Genomic DNA, 18,515 nt, shown 5'->3' on the forward strand with positions numbered 1-18,515 from the left:
GGACGCCTCCCCCGCCGCTGTCTCACCCGCCAAACCCCCACCATGCAGCTTCGATCAACTCCCTGAACAGGGGCAACTTCACACCTCGGAGTAACCCCAGCCCCGCCCCCACAGATCACTCACTCTCAGGAGAGCCGCCCGGGAGTGCCCAGGATCCCGTCCATGCCCAGGACAACTGGCTCCTCAATAGCAACATCCCCCTGGAGACCAGGTACGGCCTAGTGGCTGCCGGTAGGATTCCGCGTTGCTTTCAGGGATGTGCTGACAGGTTAGAGACAGGAAAAAGGTAATCTTAGGATTCATAAAGGATCTTGAAAAATGAGTAATCGGGACTTCTTTGATTTGTTTTAAGCATACAAACAGGAAAATAGATTCTGAGATATTTCAGGAGTTTGGCAAGCACCAATAAAACTCTATAAACAGTGATAATTAGAGGCTTTCGGCTAAATACAATATTCCTAAACTGAAAAATATGTATTTATACCTCCCGTTTTCTGGGACAGTAATGATGAAAACACCTTCTAGCCTTAAGTTTTGTTGAGAAAAAAAACAATCCCCTATGGGTGACCAATGTACATTTGTAGCAGATAACCCTTCCAGACTTTAAAATGAAATCCCAATTGCAGGGGATGCCTAAAATGTTATAATTTTGAAAGAATGAGTGGGCCAATCAAACATGCAGGAAATTACAGGAAAGGACTCTGTGAAAGTCAAAAGTTAAAGCAAGGGACGGTGATGCTGTGATGAGAAATGAAAGGACAGCTCTGACGAAAAGGCGTCCTAAAACATGATAAGTAATTTGGTTAACATTAAATTTCTGCTTAAAAATTTCAAATTTTCCCCTCATTTTCCTTTTTGGTTACAATGGTCATTAGGAGAAACAAAAAGAGGGTGACTGTCTCCAGTGGGGACATAGACGGCAATAAAAACCTGACAGAGGTTTAACCCTTCTACAAAAAAAAAAAAAAAAGGGCGTCTATTGCATTACCCACGCACCTATTATTAATAACCACTTGTTGACCAGCCACCACAGATATACAGCATGTTGGAAGGGTCCCACGAATCGTTGTACCTGTAGGGCCGTTCGCGGGAGCGATCCTGGGGGTGCGCCCACTCACCAGCGGGGGAAGCTGACCCACGGGGTCGACGGCCGCAATTGCCGCCGGGCACCCACGATTGAGCCCCACGAAGACAGAATGGCGGTCTGCTGTTGTAAACACAGCAGACCGTTCTCCCATCTATCAACACAGAGCTCCTGTGTTCCTCCTATTTAGGATCACAGGTATCTGTATTGATTTCACAAGTCCATCTCCCTTACAGTTAGAAAGTACCTCCAAGGGTCACATTTAACTCTTTGATCGCCCTTGGGTTAACCCCTTCCCTGCCAGTGTCATTATTACAGTAACAGTGCATATTTTTAGCACTGATTACTGTGGTAATGTCACTGGTACCCCCAAAAGTGTCCAAAATGTCAGTTAGGGGTCCGATCTGTCCGCCGCAATGTCGCAGTCCTGCTAAAAATCGCTGATCGCCGCCATTACTAGTAAAAAATAAATAAATAAAAATGATATAAATCTTTCCTCTAGTTTGTAGACGCGATAACTTTTGTGCAAACCAATTAAAATATGCTTATTGCGTTTTTTTTTTTTTTTTTTTTTTACCAAAAATATGTAGCAGAATACAAATTGGCCTAAAATGATGAAAAAAAAAAAGTTAAAAATTATTGTGGTTTTTTTTTTTCAGAATTGTCGCTCTTTTTTTTGTTTATAGCGCAAAAAATAAAAATTGCACAGGTGATCAAATACCTCCAAAAGAAAGCTCTGTTTGTGGGGGGGGGGGGGGAAATTACATCAATTGATCAATATTTATATTGATATTATTATCTTATTTAAATCAATATGTATCAATTTATTTGGGTACACCGTCGCACGAGCGCACAATTGTCCGTTAAAGTAATGCAGTGCCAAATCGCACAAAATGGCCTGGTCTATAAGGGGGAAAATCTTCTGGTCCAGAAGTGGTTAATAATCTTCAAATAAATATACTCACAAACCATGTGATACACACAGCATATCAAATAAAGCATCATCTACAGGTTGCTTACTCCACTTGGCATGCTCCAGGCTTTGGGGAGGGAACAACCATGATCCTAGGTGGCTTACACGTTTCGAGGGAATTACCCCCTTCTTCAGGTTTGGCTCTGAAGAAGGGGGTACTTTCCCTTCATATTCTGTGTTATGGTTTGTGAGTTATTTTATTTGTGGAATATTAACCACTCGCCAATCAGTCACAGACACAGTACATATTCTGCGGCAGGTTGACACATGCAGGTAAAATCAATTACATGTAATTGATTATGGCTGCTCCGGCTAAGGGTGGCACTGTGCACCCCCCCCCCTTCCACAAGCTGTGTTGACAATGCTGTGTACCTGGGCCAATCACAGCACCCTGTACAGTGTTATTGGACAATCACTAGTGTTCACAGCTGTCATGATTAGTTAAAGCGGGGTTCCACTCAAAAGTGGAACTCCGCTGATCTGCTTCCTCCCTTCCTCTGGTGCCCCATTTGGCACCTTTCAGGGGGTGGGGAGAAATGGGTACCCTTCCCCACTTTCTGTGAGACAGCGCCGCGGCGCTGTCCCTCGGAAGTTTGACCCTCCTCCTTTTTCATCCGCCGCTGGGCCAATTACAAAGCGCAGCGCGCTTTGCGCATGTGCAGTAGGGAACCAGCAGTGAAGCCGAAAGGCTTCACTGCTGGGTTCCCTTACCCTGGAAGGGCGGCGGCAGCACCCGAGAGCCGATATGTAAATCGGCTTTGGGTGCCGACATCGCGGGCTCCCTGGACAGGTAAGTTCTACTATTTAAAAGTCAGCAGCTCCAGTATTTGTAGCTGCTGACTTTTAATTTTTTTTGTTTTTAAGGGCGGAACTCCGCATTAACCAATTCATGACAGTTGAAAGCTCTGCTGTTCAACTGCAAAACTGATCTCCGCTGTAAAAGCAAGCAAAGTGTAAAAAAAAAAAAAAAAAAAAGATCCCTTATCAACCCCCAAAGTAGTACAGTGTTACTATGGTAGCAATGAACTACTCTGATGAAAAATATGTAAAACAAAAATAGTAAAAAATGAAACAAAAATACTCTCAGCAGTCAGTGTCCCTGATCACCGCCACAACAGTCGTATACAGTCGTGTACTGCAATGATGATGGTATGTAAAAAAAAAATTGTGGAAAGAAAAAAGAAAAATGTATTCAATTTCTTTGTTTTCAGAAAAAATTGTGACAAAGTATAACTTCAAAAAACTCCCTTTGCCTCTTACTAAATGCCTCAGAATGTCTTCTTTCTAAAAAGGGGTCATTTGGGGGGAATTTGTACTGTTCTGGCGTTTTAGGGCCTCAAGAAATGAGATCAGTACATCAGTATCAAATCTAGACATGTTGGTAGGTTAATTGGATCCTGTATAAAATTGGCCCTACTGTGTATGTATGTGAGTTAGGGACCTTAGATTGTAAGCTCCTTGAGGCCAGGGACTGATGTGAATGTACAATGTATATATAAAGCGCTGCATAAAATTGACAGCGCTATAGAAGTACCTGAAATAATAATAATAATAATATATACCATAGTTTGTAGACACTATCATTTTCATACAAACCAATTATAGTATACTTATTTTGTTTTTTGTTTTTTTTTTTTTAATACTAAAGACGTAGTAGAATACATTTTGGGCTAAATAGATGTTTTATGACAGAAAGTCGAAAATATTGGGGTTTTTTTTTTTTTCAAAATGTAGTTTTTTTTGTGTAAGTAGCTCAGTGCTGAATAGCAAAAAAATGGTCATGAAGGAGGTAAAACCTTCCGGAGCTCAAGTGATAAATGGTGCATGGGATAATGCACTAGGCTGGTGCACCCTCTCTCTTGTTTTTTTTATTGCGTGCTACTGGGACTCCCCCAGTCCTTGAAGGGCAGCAGGGCGGTGTGTGTGTCCTTATCCCTTGTGGTGAAGCAGATGTTTATGAAGAACTCGCACCTAATCATTACACTCATGCCCAGGAGGTGTTTTATTTTGGTAGAGGTTCTAAGCTTTCCTTCTCTAAAATTAAAATTGGCTTTAGAGCCACATTATTGTTTGGGGGTTGAGCTAAGTTTTAGGGTTCAGGAGATGGTAGGGTTTATTGTTAGGGTCCGCTTAAGGTAATCTTGAGGTTACGGGTCAGGGACCCACTGTTCAACACTTTTACTTGCTTTTCTGGCTGACTAGGGTCTAGGGAGGAAGTTGTGTGTTTGAATCCAACGTGGGTGAGCCCACCAGGAACCGGGCAGCACAGTGGCTAAGTGGTCATCGGTTCGAATCCCAACCATGGCACTACCTGCTGGAGTTTTCATGTTCTTGCTGTGCCAGCATGGGTTTCCTCCCACACTCCAAAGATATGCTTAATTGGGTAATTGGTTGGTTAAGGCTAATTGGCTCCTGTATTGGCCCTAGTATGTGTTTGTCTGAATGTGAGTTAGGGACCTTGGATTGTAAGCTCCTTGAGGGCAGGGACTAATGTGAATGTGTAATAAACATGTACAGTATTTTCTGGCATATAAGACTACTTTTGAAGCTCAAAAAAATTCCCCAAAAATGGGGGGTCGTCTTATACGCCGAGTATAATATCTCCACGGTAACCTAAGTATAAGTATTACCGGTAGATGTAATCTCCCAAGACGCTGGCTGTGTGGGAATCCTGTACCGGTATACCGTATGTACCGTAGCTTCGGCTACATACAGTGTACCGCGCTGAGCCAATCAGAGCGATGTATTCTATTATTGAATGCAAAGCCTGCTTGGATTGGTGGAGTAGCATCAGCCCGCCTCTCTGACTCTGCCAATCCGAGCAGGCTTTGCATTCAATAATAGAATACATCGCTGTGATTGGCTCAGCGCGGTACACTGTATGTAGCCGAAGCTACGGTACATACGGTATACCGGTACAGGATTCCCCCACAGCCAGCGTCTTGAGATTACATCTACTGGTAATACTTATACTTAGGGTACCTTGGAGATATTATGAGAGATTACATGTATTACAGTACTTGGGGTACCTTGGAGATCTATGAGAAATCTGATGTTTTTCAATGGTGTTGCCTTGCTTCGGAAAGGGGGGTAGTCTTATACGGCGAGTATAGCCCAAAACCTATGTTTTAACTTGAAAATTAGGGGGGTCGTCTTATACGCCGGAAAATACGGTAAATTGATTGCATTATATAAGTACCTGAACTAAATAAAATAATAATCTGTCACTTTTCTGTGCCAATCATAAGCGTATGAGGGGGTCCCCGCCCTGCAGCCCCACATATATATACTCCCCTTGCATACGTATGGCTGCCAGTTGGGGAACACCTTATGATTGGCACAGTACCTTGATCTAGTCATGGTGGACTCACTCCCGTTGGATGCAAGCACTCCCAAGCTCATTCCTAGTGCTGACAGCCCTAGCAGCAGTGAATTTGTTGAGGTGCCGTAGAAACATCCCTGGCAGCTGAGTAGAAACGAGGTCTAAAGAAAACGAAAAAAGAGAGGTCGTCCCGGGGAATTAGCGATGAGCTGGCTCTTGAGACCCCAGTTTGACATGCCTGTCATAGAGCTTCCATCACTTCCATCCAGCAGTTATTTAAAAGTTCCCTTTGAAGTTGGCAGAGAGAATTCGGTGAGCTATCACCTAGCCTGAGAGTGAAGGAAATTCCCGTCACTAAGTGCTTGCAGTGGAGGTCATGGTTTTATGGGTCACCGGTCTCCTCAAATGTCATTCCACCTCTTAGTACGTTTTTCTTAAATAACTGCAGTATGAAGAAGAGCTGTTTTTCACCAATAACACTTTTTATCTTTGTTTTTTTTTATCTACATTTGACTGATAGATTTACTGTCTCCTACTGATTGATAGGGCGTCTTTGGAATGCAGAATGACTCATTTTAGAGGAGTTCTTTTTTTACAGTAGAAGTTGAGGGACAAGGAGTAAGTGTAAGCTGAATACAAAGGTAGAGGTATGCTAGGCACTCTTTGTGACCCCTCAAGCCCACCAACCTTTGAGATTCATCACTTTCTGGTAGTGTAGGAGGCTAGCTTTCCTCCTCCGCAATCTTTCTATTGACAGAAAAAGTGGGAGGGGGAAGGGACATAATGCAGGTTTCAAGGGTTCTGAAGCACATTGTAGCAAGGTATGTAGGTGTGTGCTGGCCCGTCTAAAGCCCCGTACACACGATAAGAAATTCGGAAGGGAAACTTCGTCTGACGATCGATCTGCTGATTTTCGTGTTAGTATGGTGCTTCCGACAGCCGACTCCGACTATTCGGCTGACAAAATCCTGATGTGCAGGCTATAAAATTTTTGTCCTCCGTCAACACAACGTCCGATTTTCGTCTCATTAGTACAGATTTTGACGGAAAAAAAATCTTAAGAGCAAGACTAGGCATGCTCAGAGACGAAGGAACACATACAAAGCGATCAAACACATGACATCACTTCTGAAGTAGAATTCTGTCTTACGGGAAAATTCGTATGAAAATAACCTCTTCACTTTCCACATCAGACTAGCATGCCACAAAAAACGGACGACAGATCGTTCGATAATCTGATCGTGTGTACGGGGCTTAAGTGTCTGCACTGTATGCGTATATTTAATTATTTTTAGACTGGTGTATTTTTGTCCCTTTGTTGACCAGAGGTAATTAATGCCCAGTCCAGCGTTGGCAGTGTGAGTATGCGTTGGTTTAAGTATATGTACAGTATGGGTAAAAAAAAAAAATTTCACAGTTCGCCATTTTAGGTCTCCTTAAAGTCCATCTGCAGAAAGAGGAAAGGTCCTCCCTCCTGGCCCCCCGCACTGCAAGAGTTAAATGTTTGGTTAGGTCTAAGGGCCTCAAAAGGCCCTTTTATTTACCCAAAGCTCTACTCCAGTGGTCGCCAAACTTTGGCCCTAGGGCTGGCTGTGGCCCTTTGTTTGCCTTTATCCAGCCTTTGGGGCATTTTTCCTGCCACTGATACAAGACACTATTCATCCCACCGACGCCAACAATGGGGCATCATTTTTGCTACTGATATCAACGATGGAACCCTATTTCTCCCATTGATGTCAACAATGGGGCACCATGCCTCAAACTGATGCCAACGATGGGGCACTATTCCTTCCCCTAGTACATGTTAACATGCACAATTCCTACTCCCAATGCCACAGTCTGCCCCCCCCTAAAGTTTGATGAACAGTAGTCTGTCTCTTTGTTTAGAAAGTTTGGAGACCACCTGGTCTACTCCCTTGGCAGCCGGCCTTCTCCTCGATTGTCCCTCATCCTCCTCTCATCCAATGCAGGGCTATTGTCTCTACATTGGACATAATGACACAGAGGACCTCCGAAAGCTTGTGCTTAGGGGAGAAGAGGCTGTGGAGACCAGTTTTACAGCCTAAAGGGAGTCTGCAGGAGTTGAAGATTGGGTAAGTAAAACTGTGTCTTCCAGTCCCCTAGCCTTAAACGAGCATTTAACATTTGTAGTTAGGGGGCATCCCCACTATAAGGAAAGCAACTTTAAAAATCCTGCAACAGCTTAAAAAAAAAAGATCCTGCCAAAAGTCCAGTTAGTCCCTGTGTACTCTGCCTATGTTGCATTAAAATCTTAAGCAACAATGCATTACAAAATTTCCTTTCCTTCCACCACTAGGGGTGGAAGGAAAGGAAATTGCTTGATTCTCATTCTCTAACATTGGCTGGTTATACACAAGCTGATTAATGGATCAACTTGTGTACAACCAAGGTACCCATACATGGATCAAAATTTAGCCGGTCCCTGCTGAACTGGCCGCATTTAGATCCATGAATGGCCGACTTTAAGCGGCGTTATTTCCCCTTTCCTTTGGGAACAACAAAACAACCTTCGACCATATTATGCAGATGTTCTGTAGTCCTACCTCCCTTCCTCTTCTAGGGTGACAATGCTACTCCTCCATAGATACAGTACAATGAGTGAGAGTTGTCACTCTAGGTGGACATTGGTTTACCGATAGGATCACCAGGTGAAAATAAAGGTTAAAAAAATAAAAAGCAACCGCCACATGTGGTAAGCTGCAAAATATTACATTTTGTCTTCTTGGATTTAGACACATGTGGTAAGCTGCAAAATATTACATTTTGTCTTCTTGGATTTAGACACATGTGGTAAGCTGCAAAATATTACATTTTGTCTTCTTGGATTTAGACAACCTTTAATTGACTACAAATTAATTTGCCTACCTAAAAAAAAAAAAAAAAAAAAAAAAAAAAAAAAAAAACAATTATTTAAGACCATAGGCTTTTATTTAATACAACTCTTATAATAAACTACTTGATTTATGTTTTAATTCCAACCTCTCAAATGAACCATCTTTAAAATATTATTTACGTGTAACGATTTATAATGTTTTTATGCTTTTTTAAATTTATTTTTTTTTAACCACTTTACCTCCGCCCACAGTAATATTACTGCGGCAGAGTGGCTCGTTATCGTCTGAAGACGTAGTACTACGTCGTCAGACACTCCCCCTTCTGGGCGGCGCTTGCGCGCCGCCGGAGGCTCGCTCCCGCTGTTTTCATTCACAGCGGGAGTCTGGCCAGGGGAAGAGCAGCGGCGATCGCCGCCGCTCATCCCCGATCGTCGGGGATCTAGTGTGGAGATCCGCCCGCCTGTGTAAACACAAGCGGGCGGATCTCCCAAGTGACAGGGAGTGACAGATCGGAGTGTTCAGCATAGCTGGACATCCGATCTGTCCTTCTGTCACATAGTCACCTCCCCCCCCCCACATGTCAGTAAGCACCAGGCATACATTAACCCCTTCCTCTCCAATAAAATTAACCCCTTCCCTGCCAGTGTCATTTTTACAGTAACAGTGCATATTTATAGCACTGATTACTGCAGTAATGTCACTGGTACCCCCAAAAGTGTCAAAAATGTCAGTCAAGGGTCCGATCTGTCCGCCGCAATGTCACAGTACCGCAAAAAAAATCGCAGATCGCCGCCATTACGCGTTAAAAAAAAAAAAAACACCAAAAATGACAGAAATCTTTTCCTTTGTTAGTAAACACAATAACTTTTGCGCAAACCAATCAAAATACGCTTATTGTGATTTTTTTTTTACCAAACATGGGTAGCAGAAAACAAATTAGCCAAAAATGTAAAAAAAAATTGGTTTTTACATCTTTTTTGGGGGGAATTTCATATAAAAAAAATGTTAAAAATATTGTTATTTTTTCAAAATAAACGCTCTTTTTTTGTTTATAGCGCAAAAAGTAAAAATCGCACAGGTGATCAAATACCACCAAAAGAAAGCTCTGTTTGTGGGAAAAAAAGGACGTAAATTTCGTTTGGGTACAGCGTCGCACGACCGCGCAATTGTGAGTTAAAGTCGCACAGCGCCGAATCGCAAAAAGTGGCCTGGACGTAAGACAGCAAAATCCTCCGGTGGTAAAGTGGTTAAATAAAAGCCTGTATCACTTTCAAAATTGCAGTCCACTGACAAAGTGGCTCTCTCTCTCATCTGAGCTGTCAGGTTCTTATTAAAAAAAAAAAAAGCAAAAAAAAAAAAGCAAAGAAAAAAACCAATGCAAGCACTGTGATTCAATGCCCTGAGTAAAACACTCTACTGTAACCGCATGTGAATATATACACACACTGAACAAAATTATAAATGCAACACTTTTGTTTTTGCCCCCATTTTTCTTGAGCTGAACTCAAAGATCTAAGTCTTTTTCTATGTACACAAAAGGCCGATTTCTCTCAAATATTGTTCACAAATCTGTCTAAATCTGTGTTAGTGATCACTTCTCCTTTGCCGAGATAATCAGTCCACCTCACAGGTGTGGCATATCAAGATGCTGATTAGACAGCATGAATATTGCACAGGTTTGCCTTAGACTGGCCACAATAAAAGTCCACTCTAAAATGTGCAGTTTTACTGTATTGGGGGGTCCGAAGACCAGTCAGTATCTGGTGTGACCACCATTTGCCTCACGCAGTGCAATACATCTTTGCATAGTGTTGATCAGGCTAGATTGTGTAGATTTTTAACCTTCTAAGGCAGCGATGTCAAACTCAATTTCATCGTGGGCCACATCAGCAGTGTGGTTACCCTCAAAGGGCCGGTTGTGCGCAGAGTTCAGGAATAGGTCACAAATGTATTGCAGGGTTCAGGGGTGTGTTATGTACATAGTTTAGAGAATGGGTCATGTACACAGTGAAGGGTTCAGGGATGTGTTGCGTATTGAGTGCAGAGTTCAGGGGTGTGCTGTGTACAGAGTGCATGGTTTTAGTGTGCAACCTAAAACCCCCCCAAAGCTTCCTTGCATTAAAAACGCAACTGATCTGCAACTTATTGGTGTTAAGTGCTCCATAGGATTTAATGGTCATGCATTTTTTCGGTAAGGCCAAAAAGGAAGAAAAAACAATCAGTGTGAAAGGGTCTCAAGGAATAATTTTGGAACTAGGAGCCCACATTACTGCAGGTTCCTATGCGCGTCTCACATCTGAGCAAACATTTACATGCAGTTTAATTTTTCAGTGTGTGTTTGCACATTTTTTTTTTTTTTTTTAGGCATATTTAGACTTTGTTTTTGTTTTAGCCGATAGAAAGCATATACCATTACATGACATATGAGCCAACAGGGGCAACCACTGCGTTACTCAGCAGTGGGAGCTGTTAATTGACTCACCTGGAAGTGTCAGACACATGCACCAGCAAAGTGGCAGCATTTTAAGAAACAAGTTGCCTAGAAAGAAAGGTATAGATGATATTTACAAGGCTTCTGTAAGGGACAGGGTCACTTTAGTCCACAGATTATGGGTAGGGACAGGGTCACTTTAGTCTATAGATTATGGGTAGGGACAGGGTCACTTTAGTCTACAGATTATGGGTAGGGACAGGGTCACTTTAGTCTACAGGTTATGGGTAGGGACAGGGTCACTTTAGTCCACAGATTATGGGTAGGGACAGGTTCACTTTAGTCCACAGATTATGGGTAGGGACAGGGTCACTTTAGTCTACAGGTTATGGGTAGGGACAGGTTCACTTTAGTCTACAGATTATGGGTAGGGATAGGGTCACTTTAGTCTACAGGTTATGGGTAGGGACAGGTTCACTTTAGTCCACAGATTATGGGTAGGGACAGGGTCACTTTAGTCTACAGGTTATAGGTAGGGACAGGGTCACTTTAGTCTACAGGTTATGGGTAGGGACAGGGTCACTTTAGTCTACAGATTATGGGTAGGGATAGGGTCACTTTAGTCTACAGGTTATGGGTAGGGACAGGGTCACTTTAGTCCACACATTATGGGTAGGGACAGGTTCACTTTAGTCCACAGATTATGGGTAGGGACAGGGTCACTTTAGTCCACAAATTATGGGTAGGGACAGGGTCACTTTAGTCCACAGATTATGGGTAGGGACAGGTTCACTTTAGTCCACAGATTATGGATAGGGACAGGGTCACTTTAGTCTACAGGTTATGGGTAGGGACAGGGTCACTTTAGTCTACAGGTTATGGGTAGGGACAGGGTCACTTTAGTCCACAGATTATGGGTAGGGACAGGTTCACTTTAGTCCACAGATTATGGGTAGGGACAGGGTCACTTTAGTCCGCAGATTATGGGTAGGGACAGGGTCACTTTAGTCCACAGGTTATGGGCTGGTCTGGGTTTAATGAACTGTTGGCAGAGTCCAGAGAGAACCATACTTGTGAGATAGGAGGGTTTGCTTTCTGAAGCATGTGATTTCTCTCTCTGTTTATCATATCATGAATACATTTCATATTTTCAAGATATGTTTGATGACTAGCATTGCCTTGGTTCTTGATCCAGGATTTCTCTAGCCGACACCAATGAGCACCTGTGGGTGTGTTTGGGAGTACTTATGAACTACAAATTAATAGGCAAAAGGGGTTCCCAGATTTTTAACAAAAAAAAAAAAGAAAAGTGATATATACTGGTGCACTGCAGCTAAATATTCCTCGTATTCCCCGTATGCATTCCAAGAACTAATTTAAAGCACAGAGTAAAGGTGTTCTATAAATTCCGGCAAATAGAGGCTGTCCAAGTGTGGATGAGGGGGAAATATAACCTTGATCTCCCCAAGGATTTCTGAAAGTTCCATGTGACCTCTCTTCGGGTCTCCAAGTTCTCCTTCAGAATGTATAAATTAACAGGCAAATCACACGGCGGATTACACGCACAGCCGCTCGGTGACCACTAACTAAAGCTGACATTTAATATAACACATTAATCAAAAAAAGTGACTGGGCTCATTTTCTCTAATTAGGCAATTATGCCGAGCATTCATATTACTCGGCTAATGACCACAGGTCAGAACTGGAGATCATTATTCAGTCCGATATGACCGATGGCTTTCTGGAGAGAAATTGCTGTGTTGTGTTTGCTCACAGTTTGACCTTTAACCTTTACTGCCAGTAGAGGGGGAAACCGTGCGATATTTTTCAGGCCCCGTGTTGCTGCAGAGATAATTGAAATGTATAGACATCCCTTGCTTTAACAGCATCTAGACAAATATTAAATAGTGGACATAGAGCTTAGAGCATGGCCAGATATCTAAACTCAATCCAACCATCTTGCAGCGTCTACAGGCACCAGCTGGGACCTAAACTAGAATGCTTTGGTCAAAAGACTTTTAGGCTATGGAGGGAAAAGAGCACCTTCCATCCGTGATAACACTCCCATCACCTGTTCAAAGGATGTAAAAGCAGTTGAGCAGCTCTACAATCTGAGGCTATTGCATGAATTTCTAACACACTATTCCCAATGTAAACACTCTGGAAAAGTAGCTGTATGAGTAAGGGGGTGCTGCGGCAAACACTGATATTCAAAGGGAGAGAATGTCCCCAATACACCATGGATTTCAAGAACAGGTCCAAAGCGTTATTCAGCGATCACATCATTATAATAGAAGCATTTCGGAGCCTCCCAGTCAGTGCCGGAACAATGTCATCCAGCACTAGGGCTGCACGATTGGAAAAAAAGTACATTGCGATATTTTTTTTCCCAATGATATATATTGCATATTGAGAGAGCCATCAATCCAGGCTAAATACAGGGTTAAAACACACATATACTATACCATAAAATGCAGTATTGTGATAATGAGGAGGTCTTGTGAACTGATAACTTCCTATTCTCTCTTCCTCTGGGGACAGTTATAATTCAGCATTGTTCCCAGCTATCTCTATTGACTACCCCCCCCCCCATTTTACAGAGAGGGGGAGGTGTTATATAGTCCTAACATACTTCCTTCCTAGAGTGACAACACTGCTCCTCCTAGATACAGTACGGTTGTCACCCTAGGAATAGAAGTATGTTCCTAGCAGGATCAGCAGGTGATTACCCCCACCCTCTACAGACCAGTGAGCTGCAATAGGTTTCATTTCTGCACTTGAAGGGCTAGTTCAACTTTACAGAGCTAACACTGCACACAATCTCCACCCTCCCAATTCTCGAATAATTCAGATTCTAAATGGTAAACTGTGCGATTGTACGGCGAGAAGGTAAATCAGAATGACACGGTAAGACAGAAGAAATTGGAGGAGACAGACGGGGAGCCGGAGACAAATAGAAAAAGTCATAAAAGACTGGCACAGCGGAGAGGAGAACTTGAACCATCAGAAATCAGTGCCTGCCATTGGATGGGAAGATCTATAAGCAGAGAAATCGGGACTCACAGTTGTGGTAGAAGGTAGAAGAATACAGCCCGACAATGCCGACATCCGTCCCGCATTTTAAGTCCGTCCTGCAGCTCTCCTGACCGAGCGGTGAGCGCGGCACAGCGAACCAATCACGTCATGAGTAGCGGCACAGCTAACCAGTCAGGTGTGCAGGCACGCGTGATTGGTTCCCTGTGCCGCTGCTCACAGCGCGCTGCTCACCGCTCAGATAGTCAGGAGAGCTGCAGGATGGACTTAACGTGCGGGACGGTAGGGCTGTATTCTTCTACCTTCCTTCACTGTGAGTCCCCAATATCAGCTGATCCAGCGATGTGACTATCACACACTCCTGCAGCACAATATTCGATGTTACATCGAATATTGTTCAGCCCTATCCAGCACCCAGGACAAAGATACCAAACTGCACTCCCCCTCCGCTGTTTATGATGTGTAAGCTTAGAGGATCCTACACCCAGTAAACCATTGCGCCCAGGGCAACCGCCTCCTCCCGCCTAACCCTTGTCCCGGCCTTGCTCACAGGACCCCTTCATCAGATGTGGGGGTCCTTTGAAGCTTCGAAACATTGCTTCTGTTATAATGTAGTGATTGCTGAATAAAGCTTTGGACTTGTTCTGGAGAGCCATGGTGTGCTGGTGACATTCTCTCGCTCTGGCTATTGCATGGGCAACACGAACTTCAGAGTCTAGATCAGTAATGGCGAACCTTGGCAGTCCAGATATTTTGGAACTACATTTGCCATGATGCTCATGGACTCTGTAGTGTAGTTGATGAGCATCATGGGAAATGTAGTTCCAAAACATCTGGGGTGTCAAGGTTCGCCATCACTGGTCTAGATCAAGAGAATTCTGTTGAACAATTCCCAGTACATTAATCATTAAATGGGCACAAAATGATGACAAAGTCATGGCGTCTGCTATATCTGCTGACCAGAACAAGACTTTAGTAGACCCCTTTTCTTAGCAGGAAACCTTGTAGGCCTTTGCAAACTGTTAACATCATTATGGTGTCTGCTGATCAGAGGAAGACCTCAGAAGACCCCTTTTCTTAGCAGCACCATTGGCCTTTGCAAACACAGATACATCATATGACCAAAAGTTTGTGGACTTCTGAGCATCACACCTACATCAGCTTGTTGGACATCCTGTTCCAAAAGAATGGCCATTAAAATTGATTTTCTCCAACCTCCCTTCCCCTTCCCCTTCCCCTTCCCTTCCCTTCCCCTTCCCTTCCCTTCCCCTTCCCCTTCCCCTTCCCCTTCCCCTTCCCCTTCCCTTTTATAACAGTCTCCACACCTCTAGAAAGGACTTCCACGAGATACTCTGTTTGATTTGTGCCTCTTTATCCAAAAGAGCACTTGTGATGTCTGGTACTGACATATGAGAAGAATTATTTCGCAATTGGCATTCCAATTCTTCTCTAAGGTGTTTGAAGGGGTATGTGAAGTGATTGCCTGTGTTATGCCAGTAAAGGTATAATATATAAATAGAGTGTTGTTCAAAGTACTATTGTCACATATAATTCACAAATAAAATTAAATAGATAGAAGAACTTTTTCGAAATTGGCATTCCAATTCTTCTCTAAGGTGTTCCGTAGGGTTGAGGTCAAAGCTTTGTACAGGCCACTCCAGTTCCTTTACACCAAACTTTTTAAACATGTCTTAACCACTTGCCTACCGGGCACTTTCACCCCCTTCCTATCCAGGCCAATTTTCAGCTTTCAGCGCTCTCACGCTTTGAATGACAATTGCGCGGTCATGCTACACTGTACCCATATGAAATTTTAATCATTTTTTTCACACAAATAGAGCTTTCTTTTGGTGGTATTTAATCATCTCTGGGTTTTTTATTTCTTACAAGAAAAAAGACAGAAAATTTTGAGAAAAAAAAAGTTTTTTTTTATTTTCTGCGAGTAAATTTTGAAAATAAATACATTTTTCTCCTTAACTGATGTGCGCTGATGAGGCGGCACTGATAGGCTGCACTGATGGGCACTGATGAGGTGGCACTTATGGGCACTGATGAGGTGGCACTGATGAGGAGGTACTAATATGCTGCACTGATGAGCACTGATAGGCGGCACTGATAGGCAGCACTGCTGGGCACTGAGAGGTGGCACTGCTGGGCACTGAGAGGTGGCACTGCTGGGCACTGAGAGGTGGCACTGCTGGGCACTGAGAGGTGGCACTGATGGGCGGCACGGACGGGCTGCACTGATGGGCACTGAGAGGCAGCACTGCTGGACACTGATGGGTGGTACTGATGGACACTGACGGGTGGCACTGATGGGCGGCACTGATGGGCAGCACCATCAGTGCCCACACTCAGTGCCCATAGTGCTGCCAATCAGTGCTCATCAGTGCCTAGATGAGCAGGCACTGATGGGCACTGACTGGCAGCACTATGGGCACTGATTGTGGGCACTGATGGCGGGCACTGTGGGCACTGATGGTGGGCACTTAGTGTATTTTATTTACCTTGTGTAATCAGGGCACTGGTGATCAGTGCCCTGATTACATTCCTCTGTGTCCCCGAACGGCTGATCGGCTCTGCTAATTCCTCACATGCAGTCTCTGTGTGAGGAAGAGAGCTGGCGATGAGAGATGATCTCATATGTTTACATATGAGATCATCTCTCATTGCATGGGCCGATCACGTGGTAAATGGCCGCTGTGATTGGCCATTTACCATGATCTGTGATTGTCAGTGTCCAAGGGACACGGCCGACACAGATTTTCCCCGAATGGGGAGCGCGCGGGGAGCCTGTTTCTGTGAGGCCGTATAATGAAGGCCTCCCGGAAATTCGAGTCCGCACTGTAGCCGTACTTCGGCTATAGCGCGGATCAGAAGAAGTTAATGGAGCTGACTGGGAGTCGTCATGCTTGAACAGTAAAGTTTGCCTTAAACTTCAACCAGAAATAATGCCCCACTGTTGGTGGCAGTGGAAGTTCTGGCACCTCATCATTGCTGTCAGTGGGAGCTCCAAGTGCTGGAAAAAGCATGTAAAGGGCTACATTTTGAGACCACTGCTCAATTGTATTCCCCTTTAATCCTTCCCTGGCAGCTACATAAAAGGTTTTTCAGGGGGGTGAAGGGTGGAGGAGCTGGACCAGCACAGAGTAATTATACATTTCCAAAAGAGAATGAGGTACAAGGAGGTACTGCAGTACTTGCAATTTTTTAAGGTTGGAGACAAGATTTCTGTAAAAGTGCTGAAAGGATAAAGATGATGGCACTTCCTTATTCCAAAGCACTGTAGCATTTTTGGCCAACATTACCCCCGATATAAGTGAGTCCTAACCTATAAATGAAAAAAGCCCATTTTTAGTTTTCTCCAGGAGGCCATTGAAGTCTTGTCTGTGTTAATGAACGGCACTACTTTATCAATGATGCACACAAGGCTTCTGAACTTCATACTTCACACATCTATAAAGACGAGGAGAGAGAGCCAGTGTGACCGCCATTGATCCGTGTTTCATTTTACCACTCCAAAGCTCTTCACTCGTCGCCAAAGTGAACTGTAAACAAAGCTAGACAAGGAGAGAAGTCTGCTAAAAGTGTAGGGACCCGTGAAGAGTTATTAACATGAATTAGAGTCTCTTTATTTAATGAAAAGAGCGTCCGCGTTTCAGACTGTCTGCAGCAGCGTCTGCTTCAGAGCAGAGGTGAAGCCAATCGATGAGAGTAGCAAACTGACTCTCAGACATGCTGGTACACGATGCGAGCTGCCTGCTGAATGCACAAATACAGGCTGAAAAAGGTGTTAGGAGATGACCACTGTCACCAAAAAAGTGTGTGTGTGTGTATGTATATATTATTATAATACAAGATGTATATAGCGCCAACAGTTTGCGCAGTGCTTTACAATATGAGGGAAGACAATGCAGTTACAATACAATTCAATACAGGAGGAATTGGAGGGCCCTGCTCATTTGAGCTTAACACACACACACACACACACACACACACACACACTATATTACCAAAAGTATTGGGACACTTGCCTTTACACGCTCATGAACTTTAATGACATCCCAGTCTTAGTCCGTAGGTTCAATATTGAGTTGGCCCAACCTTTGCAACTATAACAGCTTCAACTCATCAGGGAAGGCTGTCCACAAGGTTTAGGAGTGTCTATGGGAATGTTTGACCATTCTTCCATAAGAACAATTGTGAGGTCAAGCACCGACGTAGGAAGAAAAGGCCTGGCTCGCAGTCTCCACTCTAATTCATCCCAAAGGTGTCCTATTGTGTTGAGGTCAGGACTCAGACCAGTCAAGTTCCTCCACCCCAAACTCAATTATCTATGTCTTTATGGACCTTGCTTTGTGCACTGGTTCGTATCATTTGGTGGAGGGGGGATTATGGTGTGGAGTTGTTTTTCAGGGGTTGGGCTTGGCCTCTTCGTTCCAGTGAAGGAAATGCTTAAAGTGTCAGCATACCAAGATATTTTGAACAATTTCATGCTCCCAACTTTGTGGGAACAGTTTGGGGATGGCCCCTTCCTGTTCCAACATGACTACGCAGCAGTGCACAAAGCAAGGTCCATAAAGACATGGATGAGCGAGTTTGGGGTGGAGGCACTTGACTGGCCTGCACAGAGTCCTGACCTCAACCCAATAGAACACCTTTGGGATGAATTGGAGCAGAGACTGGGAGCCATGCCTTCTAGGCCACATCAGTGCCTGACCTCACAAATATGTTTCTGAAAGGATGGTCAAACATTCCCATAGACACACTCCTTAACTTTGTGGACAGCCTTCCCAGAAGAGTTGAAGCTGTTCTAG

At 43.8% G+C, this 18,515-nt stretch overlaps 1 protein-coding gene across 6 annotated transcripts in view; it reads left to right on the top strand.

The window, feature by feature from the left end:
* TENM4 (teneurin transmembrane protein 4) overlaps positions 1-18,515 on the top strand; it is a 1,723,986-nt gene that overhangs the window by 1,369,687 nt on the left and 335,784 nt on the right. For all 6 annotated transcript variants that reach the window (XM_082246029.1, XM_082246030.1, XM_082246031.1 and 3 more), the window contains one exon: positions 1-211. This exon is cut by the window's left edge and continues 36 nt beyond it. In XM_082246029.1, the coding sequence (XP_082102155.1) occupies positions 1-211 (211 nt within the window). The remainder of the gene's footprint in view (positions 212-18,515) is intronic.

The sequence above is a fragment of the Pelophylax lessonae genome (genome assembly GCF_965119305.1).
Source record: "Pelophylax lessonae genome assembly, chromosome: 2".
In the NCBI taxonomy this organism is placed as follows: domain Eukaryota; kingdom Metazoa; phylum Chordata; class Amphibia; order Anura; family Ranidae; genus Pelophylax; species Pelophylax lessonae.